This window comes from Megascapheus bottae, chromosome 12 (genome assembly GCF_031878675.1).
Source record: "Megascapheus bottae isolate mThoBot1 chromosome 12, mThoBot2.hap1, whole genome shotgun sequence".
Taxonomy (NCBI): domain Eukaryota; kingdom Metazoa; phylum Chordata; class Mammalia; order Rodentia; family Geomyidae; genus Megascapheus; species Megascapheus bottae.
Window position 1 is genome coordinate 36028405 of NC_143520.1, and position 21863 is coordinate 36050267.

Here is a 21863-nt window from a genome sequence, read left to right on the forward strand (position 1 = left end):
ATTCTATTGTTTTTTTTACTCCCTTGTCATATATTAGGTGGCTATAGGTCTGTGGTTTAATATCTGGGTCTTCAGTTCTATTCCATTGGTCTTCAGGCCTGTTCTTGTGGCAGTACCAAGCTGTTTTGATAATTATAGCTCTGTAATAGAGTCTAAAGTTTGGAATTGAAATTCCCCCTGTGCTGTTCTTCCTGCTAAGAAGTGTTTTTGCTATACGGGGTCTTTTATTATTCCATATGAAATTTTGAATTGCCTCTTCTATTTCTTTAAAGAATGACATTGGGATATTGATGGGTATTGCATAGAATTTATAGATAGCCCTTGGCAAGGTTGTCATTTTCACGATGTTAATTCTTCCAATCCAGGAGCATGGGAGTTTTTTCCATTTCCTCAGTTCTGCTTTAATTTCCTTTTTCAGGATTTTAAAATTTTCATCAAAAAATCCTTTACACTCCTAGTTAAGGTAATTCCTAGGTAATTTATTTTCTTTGAGGCTATTGTAAGAGGAGTTGCTTTCCTGATTGTTGCCCCATTCCTCTCACTCTAGGCGTAGAGGAAGGCAGTTGATTTTTGAGGGTTAATTTTGTGCCCTGCTACCCTTCCAAAGGTTTGAGTCAGCTCAAGGAGCTTGGGAGTAGAGTCTATAGGATTCTTTAAGTTCAGAATCATGTCATCTGCAAAGAGGGAAAGTTTTACTTCCTCTTTCCCTGTTTGAATCCCCTTTATGCTTGCTTCTTGCCTTATTGCACTGGCTAGGAATTCTAATACTATGTTAAAGAGCAGTGGAGAGAGTGGGCATCCTTGTCTCGTTCCTGATTTTAAAGGGAATGGCTTTAGCTTTTCGCCATTAAGTAAATACTAGCTGTGAATTTGCCATACACAGCCTTTATTATATTGAGGAATGTTCCATGGACATCTAGTTTCTCCAGAGCTTTTAACATAAAGGGGTGTTGGATCTTGTCAAATGGTTTTTCTGCATCTATTGAATCATATGATTTTCGTCCCTGATCCTATTGATGTGTTGAATTATATTAATTGATTTGTGTATGTTGAACCAGCTTTGCCTCCCTGTGATGAATCCTGTTTGATCATAGTGTATAATTTTTTGATGAGTTTTTGTAGACGGTTGCCCAGTGTTTTGTTGAGAAGTTTTGCATTGATATTTATCAAAGAAATAGGTCTATATTTGTTTTTCTTTGTTGAATCTCTGTCTGGTTTGGGGATGAGGTATATAGTGGCTTCATAGAATGAGTTTGGTAAAGAACCTTCATTTTCAATTTCATTGAAGAGCTTGATGAGTATTGGTATGAGCTCTGCTTTGAAGACCTTATAGAATTCAGCTATGAATCCATCTGGCCCTGGGCTTTTCTTAGGTAGAAGGTCTCTTATTGCCATTTCTATTTCAGTGCTTGAAATCAGCCTGTTTAGTTGGGTTAGTTCTTCTTGGATTAGTGTCGGTATGTTAATATTCTTAGTCAATCATTTCTGTGCTTCTCCTTTCCCTCCTCAAATGAGATAAACTTACATGAAGATAAAGATACAGAAATAAAAAGCAGTATCCAAAGGGGAAATTTGAACCAATTACAGCAACAACAACAAAAGAACCACAAAAATTAAAAAAAATATCTTCTTTCCAGTTCTTGGAATTCATTGTGATAAGGAATATTTTATATGATCATATGCACATAGTTCTTCAGCCCATGTGATTCTCTTCTAATAATATCCTACTTTGATGTCACTGTGTGTATGTTCAGAGTCCTGTTTAATTTAATATGCCCAAGGGTAATATATTTCTCTTTTATTATACATTGGATTTTTTGTAGATTTATAGGCACATTCTAATGATTCAAATGATTACAAATGAGCAAAACCATGTAACCTATGTTCCTTTGGGTCTGGCTTACTTCATTTAATAATATTTTCCAAGTCTTTCCATTTCCTAGCTAATGGACAATATCACAATGTCATTCTTTCTTATGAAATCATAGAATTCCATTTTTCATGTATACCACATTTTGTTTATTTACTCTTCCACTGACGAGCATTCGGTTGATTCACATCTTGGCTTTTGTAAACAATGCTGCAATGTACAGGGTTTTGCTGATGCCTTTAATGAAGAGTGGTTTGTTGTCAACTATAGAAATGCCCAGTACTGAGACTGCTGTGTCATGGAGAAGCTCTATGCTTAGTCTTTTGAGGAACCATAATATTCACGATATAAGCATACTTTCTCCTTCCAATCACTTCACTTTTTTCGTAATTTCTGACTCTGTGTGTTGGTTGGAGGCAAAATCAGAAGGATATCTTTGTCTTTCCTTACTTTCTCCTTTGCATTTTAATTCTTAGCCATTTGACTTTGTTTTTCACAGCATTATGTTTTATACATAGTCTCTGGACATGAGGCATCTGGAAAGTTGACTTTGTAATAAATCATATAAATCATTATTGTAGTATCTTGAAATTGTGAGTTAGGGGTTCTTTTAACTACACTATTAACTTTGTATAGGTTAGGATTGTCATAATCTATTTGATTAATGACCAATTTACATTTGTACTCCTGATATGACTGTGTGCTTCTATAGTGGATCATGTTGCTAAGGTTGTGATTTAAGAGTGCATATGCACTCTCATACTGTCATCACAACTATCCTTGTTTTATGTTATCCACTTTAATAATATTATATTAAAGGTCTCCTGGCCTTTAAAATTGAATCTACTCATCATTTTTATGTATTTACTATATTCATAACTAATACCCAGAAAGTTACTTGTTTTCAAACAGCACATACACATACACACACACACATACACACACACTCACACACAACATTCCATTCCATAGACAAATAAACTATCACTTCAGATTTTCCTGTTAGAAAATACTATTTAACTTATTGAAAATATTATTCAACTTATACAGCAAGAAAACCTCTGTGGAATCCCTCCCTGTGCTTTGATGAACTATATACACTTCCATGAACTGATCAGATGAATTTTTATCTGTATAAAATACATCTCTTCTCCTGAGGGGGGTCTGTGTGTATGTGCATGTGTGACTGTGTGTATGTGTAATATATATTGATAATTTATTTTGCATCAAAATTAACTTTGGTAAATTATAAGGTTTTAATCTCTCTTTAAAGATTTATTGTCTCTTATGAACAGTGTTTACGGCAAGCTATACCAGGCTATGTTCTATGTGAGAGCAGAAGTATTTCACTATTTATAACCAAGAGTTGCTTATTAAAGCACTTTTGAAAGACAGCTTGTTCTCAAGTTTGTTGGAAGTGATGAAAGAGAAATTAAGAAAATCGCTTTGAAAATGACACCCAGAAGAGCTGAAAACCTATAGAGGCATTGTTTCTGAGGCCTGCATTGGAGCCATGCTGGGATCAGTTCCCCATTACTGCTGATCCACTGCAGCTGCCTCTCAACCTGACTGCAAACTAAGAACTCAAGATCCTTGTGAGATCACTATCATTATTGTAATCCTCACTGTGCCTTGTCACGCAGAGAGTTGTGTGATAGGCACTGAAACATTATATTAGGTGATTTTTTTTTAAATTTCCAAGACATGGCATTCTTACCTATGTAAAGGATAAAAACAACAATATCTGCTTAGATATTTCTAGCAGTCTACAAATGAGCGTATAGAAGACTCCCAGGCACAAATTGGTGTGAAGAGGTCGTGTTTAGCTTTCTAAACTTCTGAAATGAAAGATTATGGAATGAGATTGAGAGAGCCAATATAAACAATCCATAGCAATTGTTTTTGGTTTGTGTGCTTGTGTGTGTGTGCTTGTGTGTGTGTGTGTGTGTGTGTGTGTGTGTGTATAAATAGAGTATCATTCATTTAAAAAATTATAATTATTTAACTTTACCATATATATTATGAGTATATTAGAGCCATCATGGAAACAATACATAGACTGTGATGATGATTTCTTCATTTCTAATTATCTGAAAAGTCCTTTTACTGCTGATATGGCTCACTGAGGAAGAGGAATGTATGTATGTATTTATGTATGCATACATGTATACACACAAATGTGGGTGTATACATATATGCACACTATATTATATACCCACATTTGTGTATATGTGTGTATGTGTGCCTGTGTATGTGTTTGTGTTCATAGTTTACCTGGTCATTTATTTTAATGTTATAAAAAATACCTCACAACCGAGTTTTCATATTGTATCTTACTGAAATAAATTTTCATTCAAAGGGAAATAAAGGAACCCTGTTTATTTTCTAAGAAATCCCACTGTATCAAATCTCTTAGTTTCTATTTTCAAGCAACTTTAAGAACTCTCAATATTCCATCTGACTTTATGTCTATCAAAGAAGGGGTTCTATCTCAAAGGAAGAAAGTTTGTATAACTGAATTCTACTGACATAAATGTAAGTTTTGAAAATAAATATGTTTTATTGTTTGTCTTTTCTTATCTCAAAGAGAAATGTTTAACTTCAGCTCTAAATGCGAAACACTTTCAAATTAAAAAGGAAAGTTAAGGCATTCAGAAATCGAAGCAAAGCTTTACTTTAACTAGTTCTCTGTATTTTATAGTAACTTTTACCCTGCTTTAGAACTTTTAAGTATTTAATTGGAAGAGAGTATAACTGAATAAATGAGAACTAACCAAGTCATCTCCACAAGCATTTTCAGCTTGAGAAATGCATTATGGTTTCGCTTACCCATTAAGAGCCCATTTAGAATAATATTCGGTACATATATAATTTGTGCAAAAATTGTTGCTAAAATATAGATAATAGAAGCAAAATACTTTTAATGAAAGAATTCCACAAATAATCATCTCAATGTTCCATCCTATTCAATGCATTTAGCTTGAGCTTTTACTTGTAATATTTCAAGTAATTTCTGTCTCATATGCTTGGGATGATATACTCACAAATTATGTGGAGAATCAAGCTAATTACTTAGATAAACTTAAGCATAATCATTTCTATTTTCCAAATTTTATCCTTCAATTCACAGATCACCAATTCCATTTTGTATTTTCTTATGAATATATCACTGAATTGTGTGTGTTTTCCATGTGTGTGTACCAGCAGTAGGGCTATCCTAGATGGTATTCCTTTCTATCCTTCAAAGCTGGCCCTTTATATTTGAGACACGGCTTCATTTCTAGCAGTTAAGTGACAAATTATAGATAAGAGTCTCATGAACTTTGTTTCCCAGGCTGGCTTTGAATCCCAATCCTCATATCCTACCCTCATGAACAGCCAGGATTTTGAGCATGTGCCACCAAATGCAGATCACCTGAATTATTTATTTTATTTTTTTATTATTATCATTAGAAGTTGTGTATATGAATACAGCATATACTGATTAAAGTCAACCCTTTCATATTCTCACCCAACCCTCTTCTCCGGAACAATTTCTGCCCTCTCGTCTTCATTTTGTAGGAAATACATTGGATTCTTGTGTGCATTCATTCCATCTTCTTCCCCTCTTTATTCATCTACCTCTTTCACTTTGACCCACCTCATTCCTTTTTATTACCCATTTTGTGATGTTTTATTTTGCTAAACTTTGATTTTAACTTTCTAGATATTTATAATATCTGATATCTTTCTTTAGTCTGTCTATTTCAGTTAGTGCATTTGTACATATTTATGTATCACTCAATTTATTTACCTATTAGTTTGTAAGCTAATTATAGCTTCTATATATAACAGATAATTCTTTTCATTCTGGGCCTGACTTTCTTCAATTAACATCATTTTTTTCCATGATATTTCATTTCTTCATACATAGTATAATATTTTTCTTCCTTTGAGAAAAATTCAAATATATATATAGTATATAATATGCAATCTATTGTATACATTGAGTATAAAATATGGAATATATGGCATATAATATATGTGCATATATGCATATATTGCTATTCACCCATAAGGGGCATGTGGGCTTAGTCTATAACTTAACCATTGTGAATAGTGCTGCAAGAAACTTTGTTGTACTGGTAGCTTTACTGCATCAATTATTTTATATGTATGCTAAAATTAAGGAAAATATACAAATTATTATTGAAATTCAGATTCTGGGACTATAACTTGGATAGTTAAGTGATGACAAATATGGATAACAAATGGTCCATAATATAAATATATATGCATATATATTAAATGTCATATAGTAATTACAAATATACTAGAAAGAGATAAAATAGAATCAATTTTTAGGAGAATATGTTCAAAATAATCTAAAATATATATAAATATTCAAGGTCATGTATAGCTTCAATGACAAAGCTATACACAGGTCAGAAAAGTCTTAGTTTGGAGAATAGAGGCAAGGGTCAGAAAGGGTCTGAAGGGTCAGAAAATGACTCTAGATAGGGAATGGATAAGGATGAAGGACTCCAGGCAATCCTGAGCAGTAAGTACAGCTGCTGACGTCAGATATGGTAGTTTTAGTGCATTAGGGGATGTGGTGGTGTTTCAACCTAAATAACATTTTTTCAGGCCATTTTTCTCTTTTTTTCTATCTTCTTCATTCTTACTCAGATTCGATATTGACATTATTCTTTCACACTGTGATGTGGTGCTACACTCTGCCACATTGTTATTTATCACCCTGAGTTCCTACAAATTACCATTTACCTAATTGTTCTTCCCACACTGAATAGATACTGTCCTTTTACATTTCTCTTCTGAAAAAAGAAAAATGAGTAGGTGAGCTCATTGATTTTAGGCAAGACTTCTCTTTCTCCTTTCTTTTCTTTCCCTCTTTCCTTCTTTCTTTTTTCTTGTCAGTTGTGAAGCTTGAATTCAGGGCAGGGTCACTATCCATCAGCCTCTCTGTGCTCAAGGCTAGCAATCTACCATTTGAGCCACAGGACCATTTCCAGGGTTTTTTTGTTTTGTTTTGTTTTGTTTTGTTTTGCCAGTCCTGGGCTTGAGCTCAGGGCCTGAGCACTGTCCTTGGACTTTCTCAAGGCTAGACCTCTACACTTGATCCTCAGCACCACTTCTGGCTTTTTTTTCTATGTATTGGTACCGAGGAATTGAACCCGGGTCTTCATGCATGCGAGGCAAGCACTCAACCACTAGGCCAAACTCCCGCTCCCACCATTTCCAGTTTTTGAGTGATTAATTGGAGATAAGTCTCACAGGGAGCCTGCCAGGGATGAACCCACCATCCTCAAACCCCAGACTCCTGAGTATCTAGAATTATAGACATATGGCACTGGCTTCTGCTTAGGCAAGATATTTCTAAAGAAAGATTACTCTTAACTATTACAGTAGTGTTGTCAAAAGACAGCATTTACTAAGAATCTCCCATGAGTTAAACATAGTTCTGGTCATTGCACTGATTCATGTATACAAGATCCCTGCTCATACTGAAGATTTGATTTTAAGGTGAGAATGCCACATTGATAGTTAATTGTGTCATTGATGAATACTACACTGGAGATAAAATTAGAGTATCTGTCCACATAGTGTGTGTGTGTGTGTGTGTGTGTGTGTGTGTGTGTGTGTGTGTGTGTTGTGTATGGGTGTATGTGTTTGTGAATTGAGTTGTGTGTGGTTTTCTTGTACCTACTAATTAAGGGAGCTGACTTAGAGTGTATATCTGAATGAAAAGAGAACACAAAACATGGATATAGTAGACTATTTTCTCTGGAAAGTCAAGTAAAAGTATCTTAAGGAGGAGAATTCTTTACAAGTAGAGGACAAAAGTAGACCCAAGTGCAACTGTAATAGTAAACAAGTACAGTATGAACAAACAGATAGTTCAGAGGATGTAGTTTATGTTAATAACCTCATATATTATACTAAGCATGGTAGAATGCCACTAGTGATTTCATGGAGAACAATGGTATTTTAGACACATAAAATATATGCCAAAGATTGATAGTAAATCTGGTCTTTCACTCAATCTTGCATAGAGAAAACAAAAACTCAGATGGTAGCCCACAATTAAGAGGAAAATATATAACATTTTTTAACTGAGGTATTTGTAAAAATGCTGATGTTGTACTTTGGAGGCATTTGTGAAGGAAAATAACTCACTCATAAGACACTATTAATAGATTGTCTTAACATATTGCAATACACATTGCAACAAAACTCTGAGTACTGATTCTCTTTTTTATGAGTCACCATATAGTGTAGGTTTTATGATAATCTCTCTAACTGCTTTGTATATAATATTATAGTGTGTCTAAGAAGGGAAGCAGAAAGACCAATTACTAAGCTTATTATATCTGGGCATTGTAGCATATACTTTTAATGCAAGTATTTGGTAGGTGGAGGTAGAAAATTCTCAAATAATAGACAACTTAAGCTTTGTAGTGAAACTGTACCAAAAATATAAGAACTGTGAGTATAGCTCAGTTTTAACTTCTTCCATATCATACCTAAGTCAAATGGTGAAGCATTGTTGGTGGAACTATACATAAGATTGGATGATTAACAAGGGAGAGATGTAGAGAGGATGGAAGACAAATGCATTTGATTTATGGATCAACCAAGGATGTAATTTGTTCCTACTGGAAAAGAAAACTATGTATGCTATATGTTTGTGGACATAAAAATAAGATAACCCTGACATCTCTGCTGTGTGAGAACATTCATCATAGGAAATAAGTTTAGTCTGGTCTTGTGTTAGAAAGAAAAGGGAAATAGTGGAAAGACTAGTGGAAAAGGATATGCGTCCCCTCTCCACTAACAAAATAAAAGACTTTCAAGACCTAATAAAGATGTCTGATTCTAAACTACCAAGTTGCCAGAGAGAACTAGCCCCCTTGTCTTCCCATAAACGAGGCTTAGGTTGTATGGGGATTTTCTTGACTATTCTATCTAAACATAATCTCCTTTTTTTGGATACTTTTATTTAAGTAATTCTGCAAAGGACTTGCCTATTTAACAAAATAGTGTCTTGATCTCTGTCACCCCTTTCAATATTCCCACAGACTCTGCCCAGTCCACCCCATCCTTCACTTTTCTGCATTTTTAAGGATATGTATTGGATTTCTATTTTGTTAATTAACGAAGCTGTTTATGCATACAGTACTGCTTGATCTGTGTCATCTTTTCAACATTTTACCCCTCCTGGGCCCACTCCTTTCCTTGTTTTCCTTAATTGTGGCATCACAATGAATTTCTAATTCTTTTCTCACGTCCCACTCCCACTTCATTTATCTACCCCTTTTCCCTTGCTCCCTTCTTACAAGTACCAATTTCCTGGTACTTAGATGGAATAAGCACATATCCCCCCTCACTGGAAGAATAGATCAAGTAAATTTGATATATATATATATATATGTATGTATATATATATATCAACTTTATATGTTATAGCTAAAAGTGTATACAATCTTAAATACTAACTTCCCACCTGATTCATTGAAAATACATAAATCAAGGAAAGCATAACATGGCTCTTTCTAATAGAACAGATTGATAGGTAATATATAATGGAAATTAAAATGCTAAGTTAAAATATCTCTGTAAACATAGTCATATGCACACCAATCTCTTTTTAAAAATGTGGAAGATGTCTACAGTATTACATCATCACTACTCTGATGGTCTCTGTCCTAATATAATTCCTTCTTGAAAATAGCAGGATCTTTATAAAGAGACTCTTTTCAAGCTCTCCCTTTGTTCATATAGTGCCTGAAGCATAATCTTTAGATGCTAAACAGAGATGCCACTTTCCAGCTTGAAGCTTTCACTGAACACTGCAGATAGAATAAATGTGTACATATTATATATTGTTATTGGAACTGCATTATAATATAGTGAATAACTTTTTGTATGCACCAATACCAGAATATCAAAAGTAAAAGGGAAGAAGCAGTGTAGATAAAACAGTTTTGCTCAACAAATTTCAGATGATTAAATGATGATTGTAAAAGCTTAATATTTCTCTGCCTTTGGTAAGGCAGTGCAGCTAGGACTCCAAGGCAAAAATCCAAGAAAGTTTTAAAAATAATTAGAAATCCTGGGCACTTTTAGAGGGAGGACATAAGATAAGGCTGCTTTAAAAAAGGGATTATATGCTTGAATGATAAACTGGCTCTTCAGCTTCCAAATCTGTTTATCCTCTGATTTCAGGAACAATAAGTTAGCTGTAGTGGTCAAAGGAAACAGACCCCAGAGTCTGACTGAGGATCAAATCATTTCAGATTGATACAGGAGAAAGATGACTAATGTAAAAAATTGAGTAGCAACAAAAATATAAATAGATTACTAATGTGTGGAGAGTTGTAGAATTCTTTTGAAGAATTATGTAATAATAAACCATAACGAAAAGTTTTATGTGAAGAAATTTTAGGAAAAAGCTAAGATTCTGTAAGGGGGGGTCATATATTCATAGTAAACATCCTAATCTCTGAAGAAAACTATATACAATAATAATTACCTAAATATTAAATATTAATTTGGCTAACGAGACTATATGAAGATGAGAGGAGACAAAGTGTGAAAATATGTATGTATATATGTGAAGGGGCATAAAGAATCAAATCTTATTTCTGCAGTGTGCAAACATATAATGTATGCATTTCAAAATTTAAATCCGACATATATTGTGGAAAATATACACAAAATTGAATAGATAAAACAAGTAGTGGAGATTGAAATGGGATAATTTGACAGGACTCCTATTTTCCACCAATATTTAAATGGCTTTTTCTTCTTAAGATATGTACATTTGTTGCATGATAAAATTACATAATTTGTGGCATGATCACAATTTCTATACAGTTATAAAATCTACTATTAACTATGGTTAATATGTCTTTCCCTTTTCAGTTATGTTTCATTTAGTGATGTTTAGCTATGATACAATTCTTTCAATCTTGGTTTTCATGTTTTAGAATACACCAAGGTATCCTGTTGCAATGTAAATGACCCCTAAAATTTGGTGCCTCTAAAACAGCAAGAAAGCATTACCTTGAAGTATTTAGGTCAGAAATGCATGAGTGGCTAAGGCAGTTCTGACACAGAGTAATTTGAGAGATTATAGTCAGCATATCCAGCAGTCTGGACAGTAAGTGTTTGACTTCCAAACTCATCTTGTGCCGGTTAGTCATCACTTCTAGCACAAACTTCTGATTGGAGCTGTTCATGTGCACTCATAGCTTGACAGCTGGTTCTACAAGAAAAAGTGATTCCGGGAGAGAGAGAGGTGAAAATAGAAGTTACAAAGCATTTATGGCTTTTTCTCAGAAAACATTTTATCATTTCTACCAAATTCTGTTCCGTAGAAGGGTTTTATCTTCAACCTAGCCTAAGCCCCAAATTTTGAAAAGAAGAAATAATCACATAATTCATGATTATATTAACAAATAACCAAAAGAATAGACAGTCTATCTTATTAGTAATTGACTCACTTATTGTTTACTCAAAATTGTAGTATTTTCTAATACACATGTCCCAATCAGATATATTTTTGTAAAAGATACAGTGATTGTGCTCTACTAGCAGGTATCTGCAATAGAGCAAAACCTTGATACATAAGGCCATATAGTATGAAGCTAATTGAAAGGACCTCCAGGATATTGAAACAAAATCCATATAACGAATGATTGTTGTCCTTAATGTACTATGTTATCTCTCATCTCCTTTGCTGTCCCTTGGGTATCTCATATTGTTACAGTATCTCACTTTGTTATCTGATATATTGAATTTATTTGTATTTAGTTATTTGAAATTTGATAGGGAAGGGGTGGAAACCAAGACAGGGAGTGTGTGGTAGGTGGGGGAGGAGGGTAATGGGTACCAAGACATGTGAAAGGGTATCAACGTATGTGAATTAATGCACCTTCTATCTGGCAAATATCATGTAACCCTTTTATTAATTACAATGAAAATATTTTAAAAAAGATACAGTGATTATTTAGTCTCTACTAGTTTTTTTTTGGGGGGGTTGGTTATTTTGATGGGTCATGAGGCTTGAACTCAGCCTGGACGCTGTCCCTGATCTCTTCAGCTCAAGGCTACCACCCTACCCTTGAGCCAAGCCCCATTTACCGTTCCTACAGGTTAATTGGAGATGAGAGACTCAGGTCTTTTTGTGCCTGGACTTGCCTTGAACCTTGATCCTCAGATCTCAGCTTCCTGACCATCCAGGATTACAGGCGTGAGCCACAGGGCCTGGCAGGAAGAAACTTTTAACTATGTGCCATTTAAAACATGTTATTATATTGCATTCATAATTTTTGGTGCCTGTTTTATCCTCTGAGCACATTGTAACTTTGATATTGTTGTTTTCATTTTATATAATATGAAGACAATCACATTTTAATGAATTTTGTTTTATTAATATATATTAATTCTTTGAAATATTGGGTTTCTTTTCAGCATGTTTAAACATCTCAAAGTATTTTATCTTTTTATCAATGCTGCATTACATTGTTTTGTAGACAAATGACTTTTGCATTCACAAAAATGATGTTTTTAAGTTGAGAGCTAAGCTGTAGTAAATTTTATACAGTGTTTTCTTTATTTGCTTTATTGTAATCACACTAAGAGCTCTTCTTTCAAAGCCATTGGAGTTTCTGTTTCATATAATAAATTCTTTATCATTTTTTGTTGGTACAAGGATTTGAATGAGAGACATTCACTTGCCATGCTAATGCTGTATGATTTGAGCTATGTCTCAAATCTATTTTTTTTATTAGTACTTTTAGAAAACTCCTGCTTGGTGTAGATTTGAGCCCAAACCTCCAGATCTCAGCCTCCTAAGTAGACTGGATAAAAGGCATGAGACATGGGCTTCAAACTCAAAATTCTTTATAATTAATAGAAAAAAAAGAGTTAGCTAAGTTAACATATATGCATAAATTTGAAGTAAAACATGGAAATCCATAGGCTGAGTTCTCTGAAACAATAAAACTGTCCATAACAGAATGAACAACTAGAACAGCCTGGTACAACTCTATCATTCCTTTGAGTTTTGTTAGGCTATATTTACAAATTCTGCCTGTATATATTTATTTCTAACCTTTGAAAACATTTACTTTTTAAAATATTTTGTCCCTTTGAGAAATATGCAGAAAACAAATAATCAGACATTTTAATATATCAGTGACTAATTTCCTAGTAATTCAAAACATGATTTATGTAAATATATGTTAAACATGCAACAGATATGAAAATATAAACTTTAGGTTTGCCTTTTCCACCTGAGGGAAATAATTTTAAATTCGTTTAAATGCAAGTAGCATCAAAACCCATGGAGAATGGAAATGATAATCAATAATAAAATACAAATCAATTGAAGGTATATTTCCCAGATTGACACAATAAGCTTTGGATCCACCCATTAAACTATGGTTTATATTGATATTTAAATGACACATAGTGATCCTTTTTTATATTCCATCTTAGCAAGATTTGCTTTGTGTATCAGGAATTGATCACTTATACAATATTTGTATAAGTAGTTATATTATCTTGTTAGATTTCTTATAGCATTTGTTCTGAAAAATGTTGGAAAGTTTGTAAATGATTAGAGTTTTGAATGCTAGACAATTCTTCAGGAAAATACTCGAGAAGTGAACAATTCTAAGGTTTCTGAGCTTGGCTTATTGGTGGTCACCTTCTTTGTGTGTCTTCCCACAGGCTTTCTATGCACATATTTGACTATTTTCTTTATGTCCTAATTTCTTTTAAAAAGACACATGTTATATAAGATTTGAACCAGCCTAGTGGACTTAATTTAAATGAAATACCTTTTTAAAGACTTTTCAAACCTGATCAAATTTTGAGCTCCTTGGACTTAGGGATCCACCCACAAAATTATGGAGAAAATAAAAATCAGTCTGCAGTAGTATGTTTCCTTTCAGTGAAATTATTAATCTATCATATTGGTAATTAATTATTTATTTCATGACATTATACAATTAAGACACATCATTTTGACTGATCATAGTGATCAACATTTTTTTCAACTGAAATTTTACTTTAGTTCTCACTCAACATAACTTTGAATTGTTAAAGCTAACAGATAATAATTTTGGAAAACTTGCCTAATTACACCTTATATTTGAATAAATGTTTACATATTCCAAAATATTTTCAATACTCCCTTATACTTTTTTACATATTTCTAATATTGATAATTATGTTTTGCTGTGAAAAATTTCAGACAATAATTAATAGGAATGTTTAATAATTCCATCATTGTGATAGTGGCTTCAATATGTCCTTTTTTCGGGATCATTGGGTAAATGCCAAGCAGTGGAATTGCTGGGTCACAGGGGAGTTCTATGTTTAGTCTTTTGAGGAACTGCCATACTGCTTTCCATAGTGGTTGAACAAGTTTGCACTCCCACCAACAGTGTAGTGGTAATCCCTCCTGGCCACATCCCATCCAGCATTTGTTGTTACTAGATTTCTTGATCATGGCCATTCTAAATGGAGCTAAGTGGAATCTTAGAGTTGTTTTGATTTGCATTTCTTTTATGACCAGAGATGTTGAGCATTCCTTCATGTGTCTATAGGCCATTCTTATTTCTTCATAAGAGAAGACTCTCTGACGACTTAAAGTCGTTGGTCCATCTTTTAACAGGATGATTGTATTTTCGGAGATTAGTTTGGGAGTGATTCAGTTTTTTGAGCTGTTGATATTTTTTAGATATGAGATCTTTGTGTGTTGTATGGTTAGTGAAGATCTTCTCCCACTCTGTAGGCTTTCTAGTTAATTTGCTAGCTATGTCCTTTGCCATACAGAAGCTCTGTGGTTTAATGCAGTCCCACTTATCCAGACTTTCTCTGATTTGTTGTGTTTCTTGGTCCTCATTAAGAATATTCCGAATTGTGCCAAGGAGACCCAGTGTATCTCCTATTGCTTCTTGTAAAGTTTTCAGAGTGTCATCTTTTACTTCCAGGTTTTTGATCCATTTGGAGTTAATCCTGGTGCAGGGTGACAAAAAAGGATCCAACTATAGCTTTCTGCAGGTGCTTAACTAGTTCTGCCAGCACCACATATTGAGGAGGCTGTCTTTCTTCCATTCAGTTTTTTGGCTCCCTTATCAAAGATTGGGTCACTGTAGGTCTGTGGGTTAACATCTGGGACATCAGTTTTATTCCATTGGTCTTCAGGCCTGTTCTTGTTCTGGTACCAAGCTGTTTTGGTCACTATAGCTCTGTAATCAAGTCAAAAGTTTGGTATTGAAATTCCTCCTGAGCTGTTCTGTCTGCTAAGACTTGTGTTTGCTATTTGGGGTCTTTTATTATTCTGTATGAAATGTTGGATTGCCTCTTCTATTTCTTTAAAGAATGACATTGGGATATTGATGGGTACTGTGTTGAATTTGTAGATAGCCCTTGGCAAGATTGCCATTTTCACGATGTTAATTTGTCCAATCCAGGAATATGGGAGGCTTTTTCCATTTCCTCATTTCTGCTTTAATTTCCTTTTCTAGAGTTTTAAAGTTTTCAATAAAAATGTCCTTTACATTCTTTTAAGTTAATTCCTAGGTACTTTATTTACTTTGAGGCTATTACAAAGGTAGTTTCTTTCCTGATTGTTGTCTCATTCCTCTCACGCTTGGCGGAGAGGAAGGCAGTTGATTTTTGAGGGTTAATTTTATACACTGCTACTTGCCAAAGTTTTGAATCAGCTCAAGGAGCTTGGGAGTGGAATCTATAGGGTTCTTTAAATACAGAATCATGTCATCTGCAAAGAGGGAAAATTCACTTTCTCTTTCCCTAGTTGGATACCCTTTATGCTTGCTTCTTGCCTTATTGCTCTGATTAGGAATTCTAATGCTATATAAAAGAGGAGTAGAGAGAGTGGGAATCCTTGTCTCCTTCCTGATTTTACAGGAAATGGCTTTAGCTTTTCACATTAACTATAATGCTACCTGTGGGTTTGTTATACACAGCCTTTTTTATGCTGAGGAATGTTCCATGGATTCCTAGTTTCTCCAGAGTTTTTAGCATAACGGGGTGTTAGATCTTGTCTAATGTCTTTTCTGTATCTATTGAGACAATTATGTAATTCTTGTCCTTGCTCCTGTTGATATGTTGAATTATTTGAATTGATTTGCATATGTTGAACCAGCTTTGCCTCCCTGTGATGAATCCTGTTTGATCATAGTGTAATTATTTTGATGAGCTACTGAAGACAGTTGGCCAGTATTTTGTTGAGAAGTTTTGCATCAATATTCATCAGAGAAATGGGTCTAGAGTTCTCTTTTTTTGATGGCTCTCTGACTGGTTGAGATGAGGGTTTTAGTGGCTTTGTAGAATGAGTTTGGCAAAGAACCTTCATTTTCAATTTCATTGAAGAGCTTGAGGAGCTCTACTTTGATAACCTTATAGAATTCAACTGTGAATCCATCTGGCCCTGATCTTTTCTTCGATGGAAGGCCTCTTACTGCCATTTCTATTCCAGTGCTTGAAATAGGTTTGTTTAGTTGGATTTGCTTTTCTTGGTTCAGTGTGGGTATGTTAATATTGGCTAGAAATCCATCAATTTCTTCTAGATTCTCAAATTTGTTGGCATAAAGGTTTGAAAAATATTCCCTCATGATGCTCTGGATCTTGGTAGTTTCTGTCATTGTATTACCATTCTCATCTGTGATTTTGTTTATTTGGATCAGCTCCCTTCTTACTTTGGTAAGATCTGCTAAGGGTCTGTCAATTATTGTTAATTTTTTCAAAGAACCAATTCCTTTTGTTGATTCCAATTCATTTAATTCTCATTTTGTTTAATAATTTTCTTCCTTCTACTGAAATTAGAGTTGGTTTCTTGCTCTTTTTCCAAGAACTTAAGGCGGGATATTAAATTGCTGGTTTGTGATTTTTCCACTTTGTTAATGTAAGTACTCAGAGTTATGACATTTCCTCTGAATACTGCCTTTACTGTGTTCCAAAGGAGCTGGTATTTTGTGTGCTATTTTGGGGGGGATTTGGAAGGGTTTACACTTTTTTCATATATTTTTATTGTAATTAATAGAATGGTTACATTATATTCATCAGATAGAAGGTATATTACTTCACAAATATCAATACTATTTCTCACATCCTATTTCCCATTTCCCCCTCCTCCCCCCTCACAACTTGATTTCCCCTCTCCCTCTCCTATTTCAAACAACCAATTAAGCATATATAAAATATATCAGATAACAAGGTCATATATTAATTTAAGTAAGAATAGACAACTTAACAAGAGAAAACTATACAAAAGTATTAACTTTTATATGAATGGAGGGGAAAAGACTTCCTAATAAAGTTTACCTGAAGAATTGGTTTAGTAGTATTTTTATTCTAGGTTTGAAAAGCATGGACAGTCCTAGAAAAGTCCCTTCACGAAAGGGAAAGAGTTTGAACAAGAATAATATTGTTACAGTATCTCACTTTGTTACATGATATATCAGATATATTTGTATTTGGTTATTTGAAATTGGATAGGGAAGGGGGGAAAACAAGATGAGGGGTGGGGGTGGGGGAGGGAAATGGGGACCAAGACATGTGAAAGGGTATCAATGTATGGGAATTAATGCACCATCTATCTGGCAAATATCATGTAACCTTTCTATTAATTACAATAAAATATATGAAAAAAGCAAGTATGCATATTTTCTTATTATTTGTTGCTTTATTTGATTTAACTAACTTATAAATGAATTTTCATAATCATAGGAAAAAGAACAGTAAACATAGAAATTGTTACTGTTTGTGATTTCAACCATTCCATGAGTGTCTTCAGTTGTATTCTCCATGTGTAAGGAGGGACTGCTTACTTTCCAAAAATTAACAACAAGGGCTGTAAAGGTGGCTTAGTGGTACAGTGTTTGCCTAGCATGCATGTAGCCCTGGATTAAGTTAATCAAATCACATAAACAGAAAGGCCAGAAATGGTTCTATGGCTCAAGTGGTAGAACTCTAGCCTTGAGCATAGAGTAGTGCCAGATCAAAGTCCAGAGCCTGAATCCAAAGACCCCAGGACTGGTAAAAACAAAAACAAACAAGACCCCATAACATTTCATTTAAAATGTATATAGACATAATGTTTTAGTACATAGATTCATATGTATCTATGATATACAAACCATCAGCTTAATTTTAATTATGTTCCAAAGTCTATGTGCCAGTGATTATATATAGTGATTCCCTTCTTGAATACTTGTTTGTTAAACATGACATTTGAAATATGATATAAAAATCAATGTTAATAATTTCTTTAGAAAAGGATAGGATGAATACATAAGAAAAAATAATTTCTAGAATTGCTAAAGGAATCAGGAATCAAAGTGGAATTTTTAGTCAAAGAGATTTAGTAGATTGAGGATTAATAAGTATTGGAGAGTCAATTTTTAAGTAAAAATTTTAGATTAGATATAAAAATACTCAAATAATGAAATTCCTTAAAAATGCAAAGATCACTAAAATAAGACACCAGGAAATAAATACTCAAAAGGGTGAGGTTAAAGGGAAAAAGCTAGATAAAGAAAAAGATGATAGTCAAGAATCTATTGTGTATCCTACAAAATTAAGAAGAGTGAAGGAAGGAATGGATAGGGTAGGGATAGATGGGAATGATAAATGGAGTGACGTTTGATCAAAATGTATTTTTTCTCTTTTTTTTTTTTCCTGTCCTGGAGCTAGAACTCAGAGCCTGGGCACTGTCCATGAGATTCTCAAGGCTACTTCTTTACTACTTGTATCACAGCACTACTTCCAGCTTTTTTCTATTTATGTGGTACTAAGGAATCGAATCTGGGGATTTGTGCATGTCAGGCAAGCACTCCTATCACTAGGCCAAATTCCTGGCACTAATAAACTGCTTTCTTAAATGGTCACTTCTATGTACAACTACTAAGAAATAATAAAAGTTAAGTTAAATTGAAAATAATGTCCAATCCCTAATAGAGTAGCAAAACTAAAGTCTTCAGGTATTGTTTCTATAACATAAATATCTATCCATTATCATGTAATACCACAATGCTTACGTTTGATCAAAAGAACAATCTCAAATCAGATACAAATACTTTTTCTAGATCTACATCATCTACAGTAGCTAGGAGTTGCTTCTGTTATTTGAATTTAATGTAACTAATTTACATGGGAATAATAAAATTTTCCTGTCATAGTAGCCCCATGTGAAGAGCTCATAGGTACATTTAGGTAGTGACTTATTTTTGTATGACAGTAGAGATAGTAATTCCAACATCACAGAAAGCCTTATTATCTCTGAGTCAGCCCTTAACCAGAACTTTCTTATAATGCTTAAGTATGCCAATGAACGAGCCTGTCACCTCTCTTTTTCCTTTATTTCCAAGTTTTAGATACCTCCCTCCCCCAAGCAAATGAATCTATGTGTCTCCCTTTTTTTCTATCTTCATAAAGGAAGTGAACTCTTCCCTACTTTTAAAATACAAGGTTTACCAGGAGCTTATGTAAGATGTAAAATATTACTTTACTTATTACTACAGATCATAATTGTGCCATGAAATGTACTATATCCATCGGAAGGAAAAAAACAACCATTTTGGACAAAAGCAAATGTAAGCAAATGAGTTCATGTTGTAAATATCTATTCTTGGGAATTTGGGGGTTCTTGATACAATGGTCTAGGTCATCCACAATACTCATACAAGGAAGTATTGGAAGTGGTTTATATTACATAGGAAAGTCACCTACTTCTGCATAGAAAAATATTTTCAAGTGAAGGTGTTATACAAATGTCCATACTTTTGAAATGTCAAGTATTTGCATTTGGTTAGATCTATGTGTTCTTTGGTCTATGATGCTATTTTTTTTCTGTAATTCAATAATTGTGTATATGTGTTTTTCAGATGTGGAACAAATGGCAATTGACTGGATCACCAGAAATCTCTATTTTGTGGATCATGCCAGTGACCGGATCTTTGTTTGTAACTACAACGGGTCTGTGTGTGTCACCTTGATTGACCTGGAACTTCATAACCCCAAGGCAGTAGCAGTAGATCCAATAGCAGGGTAAGACATTTTTTTTATTACGTTTAGTCTGCAAACACTTCTATCGGGGTAAATAAGTCCAAATCTGACAAGACATTTTTATAAAATAAGATAGCAAACTCAAAATTTAAAAAGAAATATTATAAAAAAAAACAAGTGTTGGTTTTAGCACCTGCAATGCAAGAAAAAAGAAAGGCTATAAATTTCCATTCATCAGCTGGGGAATACCTGTTCCTTAACAGACCGATATTGCTGACCTGACCTAAGACATAAACAATGTTTTCCTCTCACAAGAATTTCTTTCTGATCACTGAAGAACCTCAGGGTACTTTGAGGTTAAAGATAAGAGAATTTCTAATTCTTAGTAAGGGATCTTGATAGCAACCTTCATAAACACTGCTTGAAAGATAAACTATCATGATTATGTCTGCCAAAATATTTAGGGCTTATATAAGTGTAACATATATTCTAGAGCACTAATAACATATCAAAATGGTAAGAATTCTCTTGTTCATTCAGACCTTAACTTTATTTTCAATTATTACTGATATGTAAACCTAATATTATAGAGTTAATTTTTTTCAAATAATCCATCTTTATTTTAAATTCTCAAGACACTTTATTGGTTAAAATATGTTTATCATATGAGACATTCTTTTAGATAATAGGCTTATTAATCTTCTTTTTGACTGTGAATAATATATTCAGTTATAAAATGGTTGATTTATAAGGTAATTTTATTGTCCGTGTGATGTACAGAGAGTTTCCAATTGCATATGTAAGGTAGTGAATACATTTCTTCTTGAACATTGTCAACCCTACCATGTTTTTCTCCCACTTTCCATCCCTACCAAGATGTAAATTTCATTTCCAATGTATTATCTTGTGGTTATCACTGTTACATTGGTTCACCCTTTGTGCAAGATGATGAGGTAAGACTTATGAATCTTTTAAAATATTTTACTATTTGAGAACTATTAGCATTCACATCCCTAACAACTTTGTCCAGAATTTCACAAAACTCAGTGCAAGAACCGAAAAAAAGAAATTACAAACATGGGGATATTATGAGAGGGTCAGGAAGAAAACCTTATAATAAACAGAATCTTATAAATTGACTACTTCACTACCCAGTCCTGGGCAAGTAGATTCAAATGAATGTCATAGTGTACCACTTTCACTGGAGGAGCTGTGTCTATAAAGAGGTAACCCGCAACAAAGCTTTGAAACCTGATATTTCATTCTTGCTATTATTTTCATAGTCCTCAGGCAGTTCAGGCTGAAACGTCTGATGGAATATATCCTAAAGTACCATAAGCCGCCATTCAATAAATGAGAAAATATTTACTTAGAAAACAGCTGCCATCCATATGTGGACTTTTGTCACTCTTTACTTAAAGTCTGATTGAATATTAAGATGCATCATCACAATGCTTCTGACTTTGACAAGAACAGCTTGCATGTAAGAACTATGCCTAGGAAGGCTGTGTAATATAATTCTTGAATGTAGTTCTATTTGTATTTGTAGCAGATGGTTACTTGACTGCAATGATGCTTCATAAGACATTAGTAAAAAGAAGTTGTATTTAAACTGATTTGTTTGGGTGGTTGGATATGAGTACTAAGAATGAACTGGAAATGTACAAAAGTGCTAACAGCATTCTTTTGGCATCCTGTTTAAAAATGTATTTTCCTTCCTGGTTTTTCCAGGTTGGACTAACAAATTTCAAATTAGGATTGAGGTAGTCCACCAGGTCTAAGCTATTGCCTTTCTCCTTTCTTTCTGCTATTCTTTTCCTTCTCCATTCTCAAAACTAATATCCAGAGACCCCTTTCAAATAAAACTGCCAATCTGAACTATAATTCATGTGAACGTCATTTCTGTTTTGGAACAACAATATATTTTATGTTCTCAGGTTTCCAATTT

General features: G+C 33.8%; 1 protein-coding gene across 1 annotated transcript in view; it reads left to right on the top strand.

Moving 5' to 3' along the window:
- Positions 1–21863, top strand: part of Lrp1b (LDL receptor related protein 1B) — a 1652823-nt gene that overhangs the window by 820580 nt on the left and 810380 nt on the right. The window contains exon 7 of the mRNA XM_090342868.1: positions 19795–19957. Within this exon, the coding sequence (XP_090198994.1) occupies positions 19795–19957 (163 nt within the window). The remainder of the gene's footprint in view (positions 1–19794; positions 19958–21863) is intronic.